This window comes from Arvicola amphibius, chromosome 6 (assembly GCF_903992535.2).
Source record: "Arvicola amphibius chromosome 6, mArvAmp1.2, whole genome shotgun sequence".
Lineage (NCBI taxonomy): Eukaryota > Metazoa > Chordata > Mammalia > Rodentia > Cricetidae > Arvicola > Arvicola amphibius.
The window spans coordinates 127,588,597-127,611,014 of NC_052052.2; the positions used below are offsets into that span (position 1 = coordinate 127,588,597).

The window sequence follows — 22,418 nt, forward strand, 5'->3', positions numbered from 1 at the left end:
GGTAAATAATACCTACATACCTAGGTTGATCAGTGTTGTAATGAGACTATTAGCTAATGATGGGTGAGAGTAATGGTATCCTCAACTTGAATTCCAGACATTACTTCTTCCTGCCCCCTAGCAGTGTCTGGCCTTGGGGATGATGCGCTGCACTATATAGGAGGTGGAAAGTTAACTGGAGACGGGACTTGGTCAAGCAGCTTCCCTGAATCAGCGGCAAAGCTGTGGTGGAACTCCACAGAGATGCAGCTGTCCTTGACTCAACCACCTTCCTGTAAGTAGCTCTTCTCCCAACTTCCTCCAGTTGACCTTAATCATTGCATGATTGTACAAAGCTGGTTTGGACAGTTTACTTTTTACAGTGTTATTTCCCCCTTATATGAAGGGAATAGATATTTTTTAATACCTGACCCAGAGAAGGAAAGGATAAAGTAAGAAGTACTTTCTAATCATTTCTCTAGATAGCAACTATACAGCAACTCTCTTGGAGTTGTATGTCTACACAACTCTGAATGACACATAAAGTTTTAGAACACGGAATAACAAATTTCACAAATTCAGAATTTCAAACATTGAGACTTTTAACTGTAATGAAACCATGTGAGCATAGAGGTAGAATTTCTAACAATTACAGAAGAAAAAAGTAGCATCCACTCACTACTGGGTCTCTGCTATGAGTTGCTTGACTGGAATGATGCATTCATATTTTATCTTGGGGACAAGTCAATGACGATAACAAATATGTATTTATACAGCATTAAAATTTCATTCAAGGCAAATACTCTTTCAGCATGCATAAAGCCTAAGCAAGTTTACACAAGAAAAAATACCAGAGCTGCAAGGGAACTGAACACACAATCCTCTACCCCTGAAGTCATAGGCAATTGTTGGGAGTGGAAAAGACAGTTTATTACATGTGTATCCCCCTCATAATTTGAACATGCTCTGGTATAAGACTGTACATCAAAGAATATTTGGTTAGCACAAATTGGTCTTAAATGTTTTGGTTTTGTTTTTCTAATGACACACAGTTGTGCGTGTGAGGAAGTTGCATGGTACGTGGGTCTGGGAAGAGTTGGGGAATGTGAACTGAACATCAGAATGTACAAAAATTCTTAAAGAACAGAAAAGAGGGTACAATTGCTTATACTCCCTTTTGTTTACAAGTAAGAAGGATTATCAATAAGAATAATTTGGATTTGATGAAGTGACGAAACAAAATTATTAGCTCTTGTTAGGTTTTGAAAATCATATAAATGATAAATGAGAGAGTGTGTATGTGTGTACCTATGTGTGTGTGTTTGTGTGTACCTGTGTGGGTGTGTACCTGTGTGTGTGTCCATATGTGGGTGTGTACCTGTGTGTGTGTCCATATGTATTTGTGTGTGTGTGTAACATTTTGATTTACTTTTAAAAGGTGCCTGGCTATCTTGTATACTACAGAATAATTTGATATTTTTATTTATTTTTTCCATGAATAAAATTTAACAGTTCCCCGATTTTCAGTTGCACATTTCCAAATCCATTTATCAAAGTTTTTTTCAGACTAGTAAAAGTAATAGAATTTTCTTTGTAATAAATATATACTGACTTATCATATTGAAAGTGTTAAATACTGATATGTCCATCATTCAAAAGTAAATTGATGAGGATGCCAATCTTGGTCATTATAAAAATGTTAAAACTGTATGTAAATATTGAAAAAGAAGGAAATGTGACATTATGGTACAGAATTATTTATTTCAGATTGTGGCATAACTCTACATTGTTAGTATTATTGAACAATTGTGTGTTTGTTCCCATCTAACTCAAAGATAAAGCTAATTCACAGAGCTGTCCTTTTTTTCACTGGTGCCCCAAACTGATAGTAGACAAATTTAAATCCTGTTTCAGTGGTTAAAAGCTATAGCTGCTTTTGAACAAGACTTGTGTTTGGTTCTTAGCACTCCATGGCTGCTCACAACTGTATGTAACTCTAATTCTCAAAAATCTGATGCCTTTGTCTGACATGTAACACTGCTATACTTAAAATAAAACATATATTTTTAAATGCTACAAACTCATAACATCTCTTATTACAGAAAATCATCAGCAATTCACTAGACATTAAATGGTTTGAACAGAAAGGCTTGATACCCTGCCTTGACTTAAATTAAGCTCCAAATGCTTTTAGAATACAGAACACTCTTGGGTGTAGTTTTAATAAATGGTAAAAAGGACATTCATGATTTAAAATAGAAATCTGAGAAAATATGATTACTTAGATTAGTTTTCCCATTGAATTACTCCTACAGTGTTCAAAACAGTTTCTTGGTAGGAGGCCACTTTGAGCACATAAGGCTTCCATTGACAGGATGACTTTTCATAACCCCACAGGAATATATCTCAGAGTGGCTCTTCTTCTTTAACAGGGACACTGCTCCTACTCCTGGTGTCCAACCAGCTTCTGTGGGAGAACGTGGCATCTGTACCCATGTGCGCAATGAGGAATGGCCGCTGCTTTAATTCCTTGAGAGACATGTTTGATGTAGCAGGCAGTCAGTCTCATGAAATCAGCCAAAAAGTTTCAGAAATGCTCACTGAATTTGTAAGTACCCCCACTGACTTCTGGCTTCATAACACATCAGGCCTCCATCACAATGGCTGTGATACAGCCTAGCCTATAGGAAAGCACACCATGATCTAAATCTGAAACAGGCTTTCCTTCTCAAAGGATAAGAAAACAGCAGCTACTGAACTGTGGAGCCAATAAGAGGACAGTTGCAAGAAATGCAGACTATTGACTGAAACTCTACTATTTTAATGTTCATCTGTTGTTTGGCTTTCATTTTAATTCTCTATTATGACATAAAGACATGCAAGGAATAACAAATGTTTCTCGTTTCCTTTACCTAGTGGGCTATTCATCACTCCTATTACTTTATTCATTTACTTGTTTGTTTTATCTTTTACTGAAAATAGACATTTTTTTCTCACAAAATGTACACTAATTGTCCTTTCATCTCCCTCTATTCCTCCTAGATCCACCCCATGTACCCCACTCTGGGTCCACGCCACTCATGTCTCTCATTAGAAAAAAACAGGCTCCTTAGGGAGAGCAATGAAGTAAGACAAGATAAAAACAAAACTAATACATCAGAATTAAACTAAACAAACAAAAGAAAAGAAAGGGGCTCAAGAGGAGGCACAAAATCATAGAGCGTCTTGCTCATACACCAAGAATCCTATGCAACTGTAAACAATAATAAACACAAAGGACCTGGTGGAGACCAGCACAGGCCCTGTGCACCCTGCCTCAGTCTCTGTGACTTTATATGTGTTTAAATTATGTTGAGTTTAAATATGTTTAAATTATTTTCTTCTGAGACAGGGTTTCTCTGTACCTTTTGAGCCTGTCCTGAAACTAACTCTTGTAGACCAGGCTGGCCTCGAACTCACAGAGATCCACCTGCCTCTTCCTCCCAAGTGCTGGGATTAAAGCCATGTGCAACCACCACAGCAAACTATATTGATTGAAAGGGCCTTGGTTTCTTGGTGTCTTCCTTCCACTTTGGTTCTCAGATTCTTTCTATCTCCTCTTCTTCATGGTTCCCTGACCTCTGAGTAGAGAGATCTGATGAAATATTCCATTTAGGCCTGAGTGGTCTAAGGTCTTTTACTCTCAACATAATGTCCACATATGGAGTTTTTTTATTTGTTCTTCTGAAGGAAGAAGCTTCTCTGATGATGGTTAAATGAGACACTGATCTATGAATATAGGAGAATGTCATTAGGAGTCCTTTTATTTTCACAGTTTTCTTTGGGTTTTTTGTTTGTTTTTGTTTTTAGAAAGTAGCATTTAGTTTTACCAAAGGTTATCCAGTATCATGTTCTTGGTTCCCTAAAAAGTATTGGATATGGTTTGACCTCTCATGGAGAGGGGCTTAAGTCAAATCAGGTATTAGTCATTTACTTCCACAAGATTTGGACCACTGCTATAGGATATCTTGCAGGCAGGATACCATTGTATATCAAATAGTTTGTGACTGAGCTAGTCTTTATGTTTATCTTTTGATAGTGTCTAGAATACCCTCCTGTTCCAAAGATATTAGCACACAGGGGTAAAAGTCTGTGGAGGCACCCGCTCAACTTCTTCATGTTCAATGGGTTCTATAGGTATTGTCTTCAACTATGGGGCCTTGCCATCAGTTTGTGGAGAGCAAACTATAATCTTGGCCAAAATACAGCCTGGGTTATTTGGTGGTTTCTAACCGCTTTGGGCTACAACTCAATGAAATGTAACCCAATACTGGTACCAGAAGCTTCATTTGGTGGTAAGAGGTGAACAGATGGTGATTTGTCTCCCCCATTATTTGGAGTTTTCATTTGGATCACCTTCACACATGTATATATTTTAGCAATCTTATACTGCATAGGTTTTCATGCTATTGTCAATGGCCTTTAATTTTATCTGTCTCTTTCCAGATTTCCTCCCTCCCCACCTTCATCCCTTCCCCTCTCCACCTGATCGTACTATTCCAGCCTCTCTGCTTCTACTGAACACTACAGTCTTGTAATAAAGGAAACTGTATTGCAGTGACTTGTATGCATTAAATAGAGCTAAAGTCATTTGGGGCAAAGTTGGCAAGAGCAAGAAAATTGATAATTGCTCTTCAGATTCCCAAATGTTAGAAACTATTTTTAATGAATTAAAAAAAATTGATTTACTAGCAAGGACATCTGGCATATGCAGCACAATTGGTTAGGTATTCATGATGAAGACACTTTGAAGTTTGTATTTTAGATGTTCTACTCCCACCAATGAAGTCACAATCAGTGACATTTCCACATCAATGGGCTGTGAGAACTCAGCTCAATGTTTGTAAAGACTGGTGTTCATATCACTCATTTTGCAGGCTGTTGTTCTAGTCACTTACATTTCCTGATTGGGGTCACCACCAAGATCATACTAAAAATATTTTCAAAATATCAAACAATTCTCTAAGTGTGGTTTTAAATAAGAGCTACTACAAATAATAAAGATGTAGGAGTATATGAGAAATAATTTAATGTTGATTAATATACAAAAGCAAAGTATTTCTCAATTTTAGTTGGTTCATGGTTTATATTTCCTTAAAGCCTGTGCAGTGTTTAAGCTTTATTTTGTCATAACCAATGCAATATTATTCTTCATTTCTAATGAACTAGGTGAAATATTCCTGTGTAGGTGCCAAGATATTTGCAAGGCATGTTATCCACAGTGGCACTTGTTATAAATGGCACACAAAACAATAGTGATTTAGATCATTGATAGCTTTAACCCCTGCTTCTCAAATTAGAACTAGAAAGACTGCAAATAGTGAAGAGGATTTGGGAAATTTGAAAGTTAGATGAATATAAACTGACGCTACAGATAAAGCTTAAAGTGCAGTTAAAAGTAGTCCCTGGGGGGCTGGAGAGATGGCTCAGAGGTTAAGAGCATTGCCTGCTCTTCCAAACGTCCTGAGTTAAATTCCCGGCAATCACATGGTGGCTCACAACCATCTGTAATGAGGTCTGGTGCCCTCTTCTGGCCTGCAGGCATACACACAGACAGAGTATTGTATACAATACATAATAAATAAATAAATAAATATTTTAAAAAAGTATTCCCTGGGAATGAGCCCCCGAATTGGCTATGCAATGTAAAATAATCATTCATGCAATAATTTATGCACAGTTAACACTGTGAATGAGTCAACAGACTCATTGGATTGAGTGTGTGTGTGTGTGTGTGTGTGTGTGTGTGTGTGTGTGTGTGTGTGTGTGTAGATATAATGGTAATATATGCCAAGAATTAAGAAGGAGGTAGAGGGGGATGTTAGGAGGAGTTAGAAAGAGAGGACATGGGAACAGTTGGAGAGAAGAAAAGCAAGGGGAAAACGTAATTGTATTTTAATTCAAATGTTCTCAGAACTCATTTATTTAATATATTAGTTTCAGTTTTTAGCACTTATTTTAAATGCATTAGCTTTCTGTTCATTTATTCTTTTCACAATTTCCAAGCTCAACTGAATATTTCACCAATTTTAGAAAAATCACTATGCTGAAGCCCATGGGTTCAACGACACAGCCCTCCCCCGCTGTCACACTTCTTCCCTCTCCATTCCAGAAAAAGAAGCTATGAAAAAACAAGTGAGTCCACCCTCCCTGTACTTTTCAAAAAAGCTTTTGATACAATACATTGTATTTATCATGCTGTACGTTCTTAATAAGTATTGCAATAGGCATGATAATAATATCTCTGGGAAAATGGAGACAGACTATGCAAGGAAAGGAAAATTATGTAGTACAGTTGAATATAGTGAAATCTGCCAAGTAATATTTTCATATAATTGTCCATGTTGAGGACTCTTTTCCATTACCCAACAGTAAGACTCTTCATATTATTATTTTGGAGTTTTTAAACTGTCATTAACCTTCAAGGATAAGAATGTATTGATGCAGACTTAGACAATGCCAATACAGTTGTATTTATCTATGTTAGTAATGAACTCTGTGTTTACAGTACTTTGTATTGCCAACCAGTTCACCATCCCTTCTTGGCTTCTGAGTATCTTCTCTTTCAAACTATTTCTGATTTTGTGTCCTAATTATCCTCACCTGTGTCATGCCTAAAAGTCATCTACATAAAGGAGCAGAGTATATACTGTGCAGTGGTGAGCAGTGTATTGCGATCCCACTGTATGATTACAACTCTACACTCATGTCTGTTGTAATTTATTATTTTTAATCTCCCACTTCCAACTTCCTATATAAACCATCACAATATGATATAGATTAAATATTATCATACAGCCCTATATATCAGCACTGTTAGACTGTATCCTTTTTGTTCTGCTTAATGGCAAAAATACATTCTCTGTATCTCTATAATTCTTATTAAAAACGATAGAGAAATTATGAAGTAAAGTGGAAAAATCAAAGTGAAGAAAGAGATTATATTTCATGAGAGTTACTACAAGAACCATAATGGCATTTCTGAATTTAATTTACTCTAAAATTCTATATCACAATGCCTCAACTTTTACAATTGATATTATCTACAAAAGATTTTTTAATTCATATTTGAACAGCAAAGGGGAAGTTTATCTCAGTCGTTTGAAGAAAAACCGTATCTAACTCTATTTTATTTTGATGGTTCTAATGTAATTGTTCAAATGTGGTTGCTTAGTATGGCTTCTTACTGAAACGGGTGGGCACTCTTTTGAATGCCTGGGAAGAACCTCTGCGACACTTGGAGGAAGAACTATCTACCTTGAAAGGTGTCCCTGCTGGTGTTATCTCCAAAGTTAAAGACATCAAGGAAAAGAGCTCGGGACAGCTGGTTGGCATCAAAACCCTTCTCAACGTGGTGAGCTTTTCTTTTCATAAATGAGGTTATAAAAGAAAGAATAATTAAATTTTGAAGCATTTGGATTTGTGAAAAATAAAAATAAAAACAAACAAGCAAGTACTTTGGCATGCAACTATCTTAAAGGCACACTATTAAGCAATCGCTGGTAATTCCAACCTTCTGTGGTGAGTTCTATTCTGACTCTCACCTACCATGGTTCTCAGAAAGGAAAAAAAAAACTGTTCCTCATTTTAATTTGAACAGTAGCATTTCTGGTTCAAAAGACAGTCACTTAAAGACTTGAGTAGGTATTTTTAGCATCATCAGCCCTTGACTATTTGCATCTTAATCCATCAAGTATAAAAATTCTTGCTTCTCAAGTTAAGGATATATACATTATACAAAGAATTGATTGGGCTGAAAAACAAGATATATTACAAGAGAAAAAAATCTATTTTCAATAAAAATAAAAAAGAACAATATTTTAATATCAGGACCCATTAAAAAATAAAGGAAAAATCAGGACTGTTGAGGACATGGAACATTCCTTAAGTGACATAATGGACGTTTCTTCTTTCATTGTCCTCTTCTCAAATCCAAGTCTAAAATCAAATAACTTATCGACTGTCCATCCCTTAACTTTTTAAGATGTAATTGTTCAGATGGAAAAAAAAAACAAAAAACAAAAATCGCAAACACCAAATTTGCATTTACCTTCTCCAACACCAGTGAAAATCCATACATTTAGGTGATTTGTGACAATTCAATTAACAATTTACAAATCTTGATTCAGCATTTAGGTGGGATATGCACCAAAAATATTTAAATATAATTGATAGTTGATTATACTTTTGGTAATCAGATGTACCGTGGAAATGCAGACGCTGTGAACTTCCCTACCTTGCCTGAAGTGGCATCACCGAAGTCAGCAAATGAAGATGTTCGCATTTGGGGTTATTATAACAAGCTCAGCTGCCTAGATGGTGACTATAAGAAGGTTGACATTTATCTCAACATCATAAAGTGCAAGAATTTAAAAGTGAGCAATTGCTAAGCCTTCTTCCATCTGATCTGCTTCTGAAATATGTAGCATCCTATAAACTTTTTATCTTTTAAATTTTGTTATCGTTGTCTCATTTAAAAATAAAAAATGGCAATTTCACTTGCACCAGCCTAGCCCCAAACAACACCCATATCAAGACATTTCTTTTAGTACTTATCACTCCATCAAACCCTTAACCTGACCCTCAAATTACCATCTCCACCTGCCCCTCTAAACTACAAGAATGATCAGAGCCAAGACTCCGAGCAATAGAGGGTAGGTGGCTTGAACTTGCCCTCTCCAGAAATCAGATTGGTGATTACCCCAATTGTGATGAGGGAACCAGTGACTGACAGAAACAGATGCACAGATCCACAGCCAAGCACTGAGCCCTGTGTTAGGAAATCCCGTTAAAGAGGGGAAAGAAGGATTGTAAGAGCCATGGGGATCAAGTCCATCACAAGAGACCCCACAGAAGCAACTATCCTGGTCTCAAAGCTCACAGTCTGGATTGACAGCTAGGGATCCTGCATGGAACCAACCTAGGCCCTCTACATATGTGTTACAATTGTTTGGCTTGGTCTATTTGTGGGACACCTAACAGTGGGATCAGTGCCTGTTTTTAACACTTTGACTGACTTTTGGAAACCTACTTCTCATGCTGGGTTGCCTTGCCCAGTCTTTATGAAAAGGAGGAGCTTAGTCCTATCTCAAGTTGATATGTCATGCTTTTTATTTTTGACACCCATGGAAATTATTCCCCTTTCAGAACAGAAGCATAAATGGAGTGGATTTGCAGGTCTGGGGGGAAGTTGGATGTAGGGAATGGGAGGAAAGGAGGAAAGGAAACTGTGGTCCGAATACAAAATAAAATAAATAAATTTAATAAGAAAAATAAAAAGTGGCTCCATTAATGTAAAAGTCTTAATAGGGAATTGGTCAAAATTTCTATTAATGATTTAGTGTAACATCTATCCATACTATGAACATGTTCCAACCAAGTATTTTGCAAGTAATGAAAGTTAGACATGCAACCAACATACACATTTTATAATAAATTAATAATTGGGAAATTCTATTGTTTGTCAAATTGTTAGAATAAAAAAAGTGGTGTGTTTAGGAATCTTCGTTGTGAACCTATAAAAGTTGGAATACTTGGGATCATTAAAGAAAGCCAGACTTTCCTGATCACACAACCTACAGAGTTCTGGAGGAAAATAGGATTATGATGAATGTGCACCATTTCAAGAACTGCAAATTCTTCAAAAAGTTTAAAATGTCTCAGAACACAACATTTCAGTGGTTCTTGAGTTCTTAAAAAGTCTCCTCAGACATGACCCTCTGAATTCTTATCTCCCTAGCACATATATCACATGTTCCTCAGCTTGAGTAGACCAATCATACTTTGCACTGTCCTTAACTTTTCAAATTTTCATTATTTAGTTTCCCCTCTTATACTCTGTTGGGTGAAATCACATGATACGTAATAAAATATAAAGAGTTCCCATGATGTCTTTAGCCCTTCCCTCCTAAATGGCCATTTTTTTGCCTTTTAGAGAATTGAATATAGAATTAGAAGACAAAAAAATGTAACCTCATTGACTTGTGATTTTAATGATCTATTTCTGGTTATGCTTATTTTCTACCACTTAGAGACATTCCTTACATTTATACACAGGTACATACCAAATAAATTTATATAAAAATTAGCTAAGTATTTCTTATTTTCAATGGAATTTTCTAAAACTATAAACAAGAAAGAACATATATTATTTGAAGGAAAATGGAGTTGCAAACAACCATGTTAAGTTATTTAACTGGACCAATGAAAACAAACGTTATATGTGTTTTCTCATACTTAGGATCCTAAAATTTCATAAAGATACATAAAATCCTATATTTCTTCATAGCATAACATGTGGAAGGAAAAAGTAAAGTCTCTACTGAAACAAAATGAGCTAACATGACAAGAAGGGATATATATATATATATATATATATATATATATAGTGGTATGGGATTGAATGTATCCAAATGTACATTTATTTACATGTATTAAAATGGCTTTATATAATCCAGTAAAATGTACACAAAATGTAAATTTTAAAATCTTAATCTTGAGGAAGTCATAGCTAAGAACACTGGATAACCTTTGAGGGCTCAGATGTAACCATATCTCCTGGCTGTCATTTGATACACCTTAGGTCCTTCCTTCTTCTATTAATATAGATTATTTTCTCAAATCTAATGATGCATGGTTCAGAACCAAAAAGAGGAGGTAACATGTAGCCTTAGTCTTACTGGGTCTACATTGCCTTACTCCAAAAAATATTTTCTATTTCCTTCCATTCACATGCATATTTCACTGTTCTCATTTATGGTTGGGCACAATGGTATTATTTATAAGTGTTCAATTTTCATTACACATTCATCAGTTGCTTCTATTTCCTAGCTATTGTGAAATGTACATCGATGAATATAATTAAGCAAGTATCTCTGTAGAGAGTACTAAGTCAGCTGTTAAATGGAAATGATGTTTTTCTGTTAACTTAGTGGTTGCACATGAATCTACTGATATTGTAATTATTGTCTACAGCCCCTTGACCCTGCAATCAATGCCCCACCAGCTGCTCAGGCCACATTCTAGAGGGCGTTCTGGTCTGTGGCCCTGTCTTGGTCACGACTGTGATATGCAGGCTTAAACTAAGTCTCTATCATTTTATTTACTAACAAATACTCAGAAGTCAGATGTGGGAGTAAAAACCTGTTATATCAGAGAAGGTAGGAAGTAACCAGCTGACTTTGCTTTTTGGCCAGAGATCCAGAAATACACGTAACTATTCACTTGTCTCAAAACCAAAAGGAAGTGCCAAGCTCAAGTCCCCATCCATTTTTTTCCTGTGCATCTCCTCTATCCAAATTGTTGGCTTCTCTATGGCTAATTTGGGTAAACTAGTTGGTAGTTCTCCATCCTGATTCAATGTAAATTTTATTGACAGTCTGGAGTGTCACACTGTGATTGAAATATCCCACAACATGTAAAGGAGTCATACAGGTGGGTCATTTGGTAGTTTACCTGTACTTATTTTCATAATGATTTCAGTAATTTTCAATTCTACCATTCTCTGAATCCTAATCAGCATTCATCCTCAGTTATCTTTTTTATCTTAGCTATTCTGACTGGGGTAAGATGAAGTCTGAAATTAGTTTTAATTTACATGTATCTAATTGTAGTGATTAGCTGTGGGCGGCTTCCTGCCGCCCGGCTCCTGGCCGCCCAGCTAGCTTTAAAATAACATCACACAAATTGTATTCTTTTAAACACTGCCTGGCCCATTATTTTCAGCCTCTTACTCACATCTTGATTAACCCATATCTAATAATCTGTGTAGCACCACGAAGTGGTGCCTTACCATTTAGTTTCTAGCATACGTCCATCTTGGGCTGGAGCTTCGTTGCATCTCTCTCTCTGAGCAGAGGCATGGCAGTCTGCCTAACTTAAGAGAGGCGTGGCATCTGACTGAGCCATCTACCTCACTTCCTTCTTCCTGTTCTGTCTACTCCACCCACCTAAGGACCGGTCTATCAGATGGGCCAGGCAGTTTCTTTATTAATTATCCAATGAAATCATCAGATAGATAGAAGACACACCTACATCTAATGACTACCAAGAAATACATTTTTAGATATTTCTTGGCATTTTTATTTCTCCTATTGAGAACTCTGTGCAGATTCATAGCACATTTTAATAGAATTATTTTTCTCTTGATTCTTTTTTATCAGTTCTTTATATATTATGGACATTAGTTCTCTATCTGATGTATAATTGAAAATTATTATCTTCCAAAATGTGGACTTTTTCACTTGATTTATTTATGTATCTATAAAATCAGTTTTATAAGGTCCATTTGCCAACTGTTAGCCTTAATTCTGGTTTTAAAAGACTTCTATTTATAGCTTTTTTGTGCACCTACCTCTTATACTAAATGACACTCACCATCTGTGGCATAGATATAGATAAGACCTAAAAAAAGTTTTTTTTTTAAAAAAGCAGACTACTAGGCCCATGAAAATGGGGGCAAAGCAAGGCTTCTTAGTGGCCAAAATTTTTTTCAGATGGGCTCTGTTTGCTGGTGGTAAGCAGAGGCACCATGGCTCATGTAAGAAAAGGCTTACTGACTGAGCATAAAAAAAGCAGCTTCCTGATTCAAGCTAAGAGTACGAATTCTGACTCTTTCAGTAGACCTAGCATTTGAATGGGGTTTGTGAGCAACATGCTACTAATTGCTTAATAGTGACATAGACCCACTGCCACTCTCGACCTGGGGCAGCATGCAGGGCTCTCAGAGGCAGCAAACATGCCTCTACCATGTTGGACTCAGCAGAGTCAACATGCAGGACTGTGGAGTCTGTCCTAGCCTTGCCTGCTTAGCATTTAAAAGCAAAAAAAAAAAAAAAAAAAAGCAGTTCTGGCCAGAAAATAATTACAGACACACAATAAAGACAGATTCAGCTAAAAAAAGAAGTACATATAGTCATAGATTAAAAGTAAAGATATATACCCAAAAGTGGTATTGCTGGGTCTTGATGAAGGTTGTTTCCTAGTTTTCTGAGAAATCACCATACAGATATCCAAAGGGGTTATATCAGCTTGCACTCCCACCAGCAATGCAGGAGTGTTCCCTTTACCCCACAAACCCTTCAAAAAGAATGTGCTCCTAGATGCCAGTTCAAGCACTAGGATTAAATCCTGGTCCCACTGCCAGTGCCCCTACAGACTGTTCAAGCCTTACAACTGTCACCATCATTCAGTGGGCCAAATTTGGTCCTATGCATGTGTGCCTGCTATCAGTCCAGAGTCAGTGAGCTCCTACTCTCTCAGATCAGCTATTTTTGTGGGTATCACTATGATGGTCTTCACTCCTTTGTTCATATTATCACTCCTCCCCCTCTTGGTTTTGTCTCAGGTATCTTCACCCAGTGCTTCGCTTTAGATTTCTTTATCTACTTCCATCAGGTTCTATGATGACAAGATAGTCACCAATCTTATTACAGGGGAAAGTCAATTTAGGTGTCCTCTCTACTGTTGCTTAGAGTAATAGCTGGCTTCATCCTTGAGAATTTCTGGGAATTTCCCTAGTGCTATGTTTCTCGATAACCCTATTGGATGGAACTAGAAAATACCATCTTGACTGAAGTTATTCAGACCCAGATAGAGAAACATGATATGTATTCACTCATAACTGGATATTAGATGTAAAGCAAAGGATAACCAGCCTATAGTCCATGATCCCAAAGAAGCTAGGTAATGAGGAGATTCCCTAAGGACACTTTCAATTGCATTCCATTTGTCCAGGAATTGAGGCCAGCAATTGATTAATGTGACTTCTGAAAAAAAGTTCTGCACAGCTAAAGAAACAATCAATGAAGTGAAAGAGAGAGAGAGAGAGAGAGAGAGAGAGAGAGAGAATACTTCCCAGCTATACATCTGGCACAGAATTAATATCAAGAATATATGAAGAACTCAACAAAGAGTCACAAAATAGACAAATGATACATTTCAAAATGGGCTATGGCTCTAAACATATAGCTCTCAAAAGAAATAAAAATGGCCAAGAAATATCTTTCAAAATGTCCACTGTCTATACCAATCAGAAAAAAAATGTAAGTCAAAATAACTTTGAGATTTCGTCTTAACCATTCTCCCACAACACCAGTCTAAATGGCAAAAGTCAACACACACACACACAGACACACACCAAAACTATTCTAAGATAAATTTTGGTGACAATGTGAACACAAGGGAACCCTCAATCACTTTTCTTGGGATTTCAAACTGGTCTGCCTATTCTGGAAATCAGTGTGGAGAACAAACAAAACAAATCTACTCTATGACCAGCTAGTCCACTTTTCAGAAATATGCCAGAATGACTCCATATCCTACTTCACACTGATTTTCCCACCCATGTTCATTTCCATTCTAATTTCAATAGCTAAGAAATGGAATAATCTACATGTTCTTCCATTGAAAAGAAGTTTAAGTACTGGTAAAATGAACTATTTATACAGCATGGCATACAATTCAGATGGAAAGAAAAATTAAAACATGATCTTTGTGGGTAAATTAATACAACTAAAAGGATTATATTGTATGAAGCCACCAAGTATCCAAAATATAAATGTATATTTCTCCCTCATCTTCAATTCCTAGTGTGGGTATATAATCTGGAGTAATTGCAGAAAGGGGATCATGGTAGGGTCAATAAATAGAGGAATGCTCAGACCAAAGGGGCGATCCTCAGACTGCCTAGACTGCACTGTGTCTTCACCATACCTCAGACTCCACACTCTAGTGACTTCCTGTCTCTTCCCCTTTATATTCCTCTCTCTGCCCAGCCATATTTTTCCTGACTCTTCCTCCCTAGCACTGGGAATAAAGGTGTGTGACTCCCAAACACTGGAACTAAAGGTGTGAGCAGCTACCACCTGTATCTGTTTCTGAATCAATCTTGTGTAGCTCAGGATAGCCTTGACCCCATAGAGATCCTTCTGCCTCTGTCTCCTGGAGTAAAGGTATGTGCCACCACTCCCTGGCCTCTAGAGGCATAGCTTTGCACTCTGATCTTCAGGCAAGCTTTATTTATTAAAATATAATTAAAATAGCACAACACTTTTCCATGTCTGCTAATTCTTTATTGTAGGCCCATATTTCTATATGGTATGGCAGCCAGGATCTAAAGCCAAGTTAGTATTTGAAGTGGTCATGTAGCCTTCCAAACAGGCTGTTGCTGCTCTAACAAAGGGTCAGGGTGTAGCTTTTCTCCTTCTCTGTAATTTGGAGGATGCCTGAATAGAGATGCTAATTCAAGCCTACATGACCGAGCTAGCATACAGACTAGAAAAATATGACAACAAGCACGGGTAGATGTGGACGTGACTAAAAGCCATTCACCTGGTTACCTGGGAAACAGAATACTAATGAATTTCCCCTTCAGTTTAAGTTTTGATAAATAAGGCAGTTTGGAGAATAAACAAGAGGATTTCTTGAGGGATCACAGAAAATCTCACTCCCAGAAAAACCGTTTGAGTTGTGTCTTTATTCCCATGCCTCCATGCCAGTCCAGAGTGATAATTTATTTGGGGCTAGCACCGGACCTCGACACTCCATTTCTCAAAAAGTTGAAGGAATAGAAAGCTAGAAAAGGAAAGGGAGAGAAACACAAACGAACTGCTCTTCTCTGCCTTCCCAACTTTGTGACCAGAAGATGACAGGCAACACTGAATAACGTGAGGAGGCCAAGTTGATAATTAGGATGACAAAGCTTCACTTCATATTTAGCTTCAGCATCCAACTTGGAAAAAACTCAGGATCACCAGTTAAGAGAGAATCTCAACTGAAGAATTGCATAGATCAAATTGTCTTATAGCCATCATGGTGGGCATTTTTTTAGTAAGAAGGCTCAGGCCTCTGTCGTGGTAAAGTTCCTAGGCAAGTGTGCATAGGCAGTATAGTAAAGATAGCAGAGTAAACTAGAGAGAGATAGTCAGTAAGCCATGTTTCTCTATGGTTTTTACTCGAAGCTTCTGCCTTCAAATCTAACTTTACCATTCCTCAGTTGTAGACTGTAACCTGTAAGCTGAAGAAGATTTTGTGCTCCAAGATGCTTTTGGCCATGGTGCTGATGACAGCAACACCATTAATATGATGTCTAACATAGTAACACCATTAACATGGAATGAATAGGGAGTATGGAATACGTTTCAGCTGATTCTAAGGAGAAGAAACACAGAGTAGTGTGGTTGAGAACAGTTATAGAGCAACCTGGAGGCATTTCATACTTGTATCCTAAACCAGGGTACTGTCTCAAAGTTTCACTGTGCTTATGGAACAGATTTTGGACTCTCTGTCAGTATACTGGAAACAGGCTGACCAATAGTGTGGCTAGTCTTTACAACATATACTGAGATTTTGAAGTTTCTGATAGCCTGGGTGAACTAATTCAAATGAATGCCATTTTTTGGCTCTAACAGCTTGACACACATTGATATTTTTCTTAAATTAGCTATGCAATGTGCTCATTTTTTTGCCTAACTTCTCTTTTTAAAGAAATACTGTATTGTGATATATTAAGTGTGTAGATAGATTATCCATAAAATAAATTTAAAAAAAAAACTTGATCAGATCTCATTTCAGGCTTTGGTATTCCTCAATAATTTATTTTAATTTTCATGAAGATACCCATTATACCAAGCATGCATTTAAAAGGAAAAATGAAAGGAAGCTTCACAGTAATGTGCCAACAAGCTCAGAAATAGAAAAATAGTATTTGAAGAAAGCTGTTTGGATGGAGCATTTGATTCTTGAGAACCTAGAGGGGATTGTCAACATTATTACAACCTCTGAGCTCAGTGTCTGCAATATTGTTTAGTGTCTCCAGAGTCACTTCAATGAAGGTCTCCTTTATTAGATACTCTCTGTGTCCTAATTGAAAGTACCCCCTAAATAAAAAAAAAGATAATCAAATCTTTTTCTTAGTCATGCTTTACAATATTTTGTCTTAAGACTAAATTAATACTTAAAAAATATAATCTTTGTATCTAATATTGACCATTTCGTGAAACAAGCTATTTTCTTGTTCCATGGCTGCATTCTTCTCCCTATGAAGGCATATTATTTGAAATTTGGACCACGATGTTGTCTGCAAAAAGCTCTATTGGATCTCCATTATCAGCAGGAAGGACTATTTTGGAAAGAAGCCAGAAGTCCACGGCATAATTACAAATTCAGAAAACACTTCTGTAGTTCGGAGACTGATAGGACCAGTCACACTGAGCACACACTCAAACAGCTCTGCCAAGTACTCAAAGCAGTATCCGTTCCATGTGGCACATGGACAGAGAGGCTGCATTCTCCCACAGAAACAAGTTGGACATCTGCCACAAGAGTCCCTGCTGAAGAAAAAAGAGGAACCATGCTGAGCTCTAGCCACATGAGGGTATCCAGGGTCTCCCTGTCGACACTTATTGGTCTACAGTATTCTCCTTGGCACAAACTGGTACTTAGAGTTGTGTAAAGGAATGAACATCCTCACTGTGAGAAAAGGATGAATCAATTGCTTTTCACAGATTCATGCTTTAAACTGTTTCCTCCTTCATCTTTTACATTTATCTCATGAGTACTTCGTCATTCTCCAAATATTTGGACCCTAAGTTGAGTCAGGGTGTTCAAGTCATTCTCTTCATCTAGTTTACTTTCCTGAGAGTTTCTGCTTATTTCCATTGCTAATATACTACTATATAGTTTGCAACATTTAAGTCAAGTCTAATTCTAACATTGCTTAGCATAATGTGACAAGACAGCACAGTTCATTCAATTGCATTATTTCTATGACTTGTGAGAATAAGTAGATTATTGCTTATTTACTAATATTGGGGAGAACAAGAATGATGTCATAAAAATGATGATGCCACAGGGAGCTGAAGAGGTGACTCAGCAGATCCTGCTCTTGCAAAGGACTTGGGTTCCGTTCTCAGCAGCCAGAAGACAGCCTGCAACGTCCTGTAGCTCCAGTTCTAGAGAACCTCACACTTTCTTCTAATGTCTTCTAGCGCATGCGTGCAAATGGTGCACTTGCATACACAGGCGCACACACACACACACACACACACACATACATATAAAACAAGTAAGTTCAATGTAATTATACCACAGTCTGCAATTATCAACTCGTTACAGTATATCATGTGTTTCTTCCTTTGCTAAAAGACTCAGACTTTTTCCCCCTCTGGACTCTACTTTTACTCTGGACTCTAGACCTCTGAGCAGCCAAGGCCTTATGAAACGACAAGGTGAAACAGACGTTGAATGGATGTCGCATAATTAGTGGTTTGAGGAGGTAACATGGTTATAATGTAGATTTTAAACTTGCTTAAGGTTTACAGTGCCGGAGGTCGATGGCATTGCATTAAAGAACACAAGCATTATTCTTGATGATATAACACAGGGGTTAGAAATTCAATTTTATCTAATTCCTGATTTATAAAAAAATGATTTGAAATGTTTCAAGCATTCTACTGAGTTTCTTGTGACTGGGTGAATTTGTTCTTGGCTTCTTGCATTTTGTTGCCTGTAATGTATGTAGTAACAAATATATACAAACTTTTTTAAACATAAAGAAAAGAATTTCTATTTATTTTGCCATATTATTATTCCATTTGTTATTTGACACTTTTTTTTTATTACCAAGGCTCACTGATTCTGCTAAATTAGCAGGCCAGCAAGGCCTGTCCTCCTATCTCTGTCTTTTTGCTTTTTTTTTTTTTTTTTTTTTGGTTTTTCGAGACAGGGTTTCTCTGTGGCTTTGGAGCCTGTCCTGGAACTAGCTCTTATAGACCAGGCTGGTCTCGAACTCACAGAGATCCGCCTGCCTCTGCCTCCCGAGTGCTGGGATTAAAGGCGTGCGCCACCACCTCCCGGCTTGTCTTTTTGCTTTTTAATAAGTATATGACACCATGCCTGGCATTTTGTTTTGGTACATACATCTTGACTTAGGTCTTCTTGTGTGACAAGGACTTTACTAAATGACCTTTTACTGGATATCTAATAATTTCTATTAAAGTATATTTCATTACATAGTATAATATTGTTTTTGCATACAGATCAAAACCAGTTATTGAAGAGACTCTTTCCCTGTGATTTTGACATACATATTAAAAATAAAGTGGTTGTGTGTGCAGGAGTTACTTTCTCATTCTCCGATGTTCTTCCACAATATGCACACCTTAATTTGTACTACTGTCCTTGAGTTCTTTCTTTTCTTTGTATGTGACTATAACACAGATATTTTAAATGCAGAATTGTGTGTTGATGCATCAGGAACTGATTATTTTGGTTAGAATTGCTTTGGCTAGTCTGAATTTTTGTGCTTCGGTGTAAATTTTACATTTGCTCTTCTAGTTCTAACAAAAATGACTTGTGCATGTTAATGAGAATTGCACTGAATCCATGGATTTTTAAAATATAGCCATTTGTAAAATATCAGTTCTGCCATTTCACAATCATGGGAGAATTTCCTTCACCTAATGTCTTTTTCAGTTTCTTTCTTGTTTATTCTCTCATAGTTGGGCTGAGATATATTTCACTATTTGTATATGCTTATTCTTAGTTGTTTAGTTTTTACCTGTAGGTATTATGCATGGAATTTTTCTGATTACTTTCCCAGCAAGTTCAATATTGGTATATGGGGAAGCTATCAATATTCTTTTCAGACTTTGCATTTCGCTTACTTCTGAATGTGTTTCACAGTTGCGAGACTTTATTTTGGAGTTCATAATGTCTTCTCATTATAGAATAATGTCATATGAAACTGAGGAAATGTGACTTTTGCATTTTGTATTTATGTTTCTTTTTTTCTTCCTCTTTATTAATCTAATCCAGATGACACTGAATAAGTGTAATAAAATTACAGAGTGGATGCTCTTTTTTTCTATTTCCAATTTTAAAGAAAATGTTTTCATTTGTTCTGTATCTATCACAATGTAGCCTATAGAATTACCTCTTCTGCCTATTAATATTGATGTGGGTTTCTTTATAGTTCTATTTTTTCATAAAAGGATGGACAACATTGTCAAATCCATGGTTGCTATAGATATTTTGCTGATTCAGTGGATATCTGTGTTCCATTTCTAATTTCAATTATTTTCTCAAAAGGTCAATGTTAAATACAAGAGGAAAATGAGGTAATTAGCATATTTAGCTATTGTAGTAAACTGTAATTATCTGTGAGTCATGTGGCTTTCTTATATGGTATGGTAACCCTTCAAATGAAAAACAGAATGGAAAATGTGGGAGGAATTAATAGTGCTACACCTAGCAAGCGGACCTGAAGAACATACCCATCTTTTCCTTACTCCATAGTCTTCTTTAGAAAGTCTGTTGGTTTTCACAATCTCTAGACTGTCCCATACCCACTGCCTCTTTATTGGTCAGACATACATATTAAATGGGTCTAGGGATAGATCAAAAGTATGTTCCCCAAAGGCTCTCCTTTACTCCAAAAAAGCAAGTTGCAATTATATCTCACTCCCTCAGGCAAAACTCTCCAATTCTGACATAGATCAAGGGTCCTAGCTGCAATCTCACCTCTGGTATACTCTCTTTCACTGAACAAAAGTACATGGTAAACTATTTTGGGCAGGATAATTGCTCAATGAAGGAAATGCTAAATTATTTTCAGTGCCCCAGATATATTTTAGGATTAACGTGGATTAGTTTTCTTTAACTGATTGTTCACCAAAACACCAGCATTCTACACCTAAGCAGGTCTATGTAGACCTCTAATACTTCCAATTAACTCATGTTCTGACCAGAGGCCTAGTATTGTCAGACATTTTTATTAGGACCATCAGCTCCCCAATAATGAATAACATGGAAACTATTTATTAATTATGAAATCTCAGCCAATAGCTTAGGCTATTTCCTAATTCTTATAACATGAACAAATCATCTTTTCATCTATGTTCCTTTATGTGCCTTGGTTACCTTTACTCTGTGCTTCCCATCCTGCTTCCTTTCCAGCTGGCTGGAATACTAGGCCTCTGGTCAGATCTGTGAGACTGGACCATCTCAACCAGCATCCTTGAAGCTGTTCTGGATGCAGAACTCTAAGGAATATGCAATAGAGGCACCCTGAGAGACTGGAACACCTGAGCCCCCTGTTTTCATTGGTATCTGGACCCCTAGACCTAAAACTACATAAACTTTCAAAGACAGCATCATTGTTTTCTGCATTAATGCAAGCATGTAAAATTTGTTGCACATAAACCAACCAGAGAATTTTTGTTTTATGTTTGAGCAGGTAAAATATACATTACTTGTCTTATAGGGTTTTTTTTCAGGTTTATTTAAGTCTGGAGTTAGGAGTTTAGGGGATCTCTCCTGATAAAATCTGATCTCTACTAACCTTGAATGGATCCACATCCCTTTGTTTTCTATGGAAACAAAAGCATAAACTTTTCCCCAAAGAAACATATTTTTTTACTTTCATTTAGAATTTTAGACACTTCTAGTATATATATATATATATATGTATGTATACATATACATATATATATATATATATATAATTAAGCAGTCCTTTCCACATCCAAAGTCTCTTAGCAACCATTGTCTGCTGTTCAAGTTCAAAAAATCAAAAATTAACAAACCACCAAATAAGATCCAAACTCCCAGTGATACAGTATCTTCCATTCTTACATAGCTTCTATTTTTATTTTTTTTACTTCTCTCTTCAAAAAATTTACTATTTCTAAACAATTTTTGTGACTGCTTATATCCTTTTATTTTTCCTAAGCCTACACACATTGTTAAATACACTATAGCGTATTTAGAGTTTTTCTGTTTGGATCTGTCTTTACTAAGCATCTGCATTGTTCACTGATTGCATGAGACAAATCTTAAACTGTTATGTTATCCACTGGCACAGCTCATCATAGCGCATGGTGCTGGTATATGGCACTGACTAATGGCTCTGTCTCACAGGCAACAGCCAGTAGCCACAACTCTGTGTGACACCTAGCCTTCCTGAGAGACGGTAGTCTCCAGGAGGCTACATTTGATTCCATGTTCCAAAATTTTTTAAAGCTTTCTCAGGCCTTCTTTGGATACATGTGGCAAGATGTTGGATGCCATATGTAGTCAGACATTTTTGTAAGGATCATCAACTTTCCACTAAAGACACTGAGACTTATGATTAATTGTGAAAGCTTGTCCAATAGCTTAGGCTTATTCCTACCTAGTTCGTATAACTAAAATAAATCCATATATTTTGATTTATATTCTTTTACATGACTTTTGTTACCTTTACTTTGTATTTCCCATGCTGCTTCCTCCTGTCTGGCTGGTGACTCAACCCTCTTCCTTCTTATCATCCTCTGTGCCTGGAAATCATGCCTAACTATTGACTGTTCAGCTTTTTTTAAACCAATCAGAATGGCACATCTTCACAGTGTACAGAAAGATTA

General features: G+C 36.7%; 1 protein-coding gene across 1 annotated transcript; it reads left to right on the forward strand.

Annotated features, from left to right (window-relative positions):
- Positions 1 to 243: 243 nt before the first annotated feature.
- LOC119817115 (prolactin-2C2-like) lies at positions 244 to 8,408 on the forward strand. The gene is made up of 5 exons (XM_038334310.1): positions 244 to 274; positions 2,412 to 2,587; positions 6,052 to 6,153; positions 7,193 to 7,372; positions 8,217 to 8,408. The coding sequence occupies exons 1-5, from the start codon at positions 244 to 246 to the stop codon at positions 8,406 to 8,408; spliced, it is 681 nt and encodes a 226-aa protein (XP_038190238.1).
- Positions 8,409 to 22,418: the final 14,010 nt, after the last annotated feature.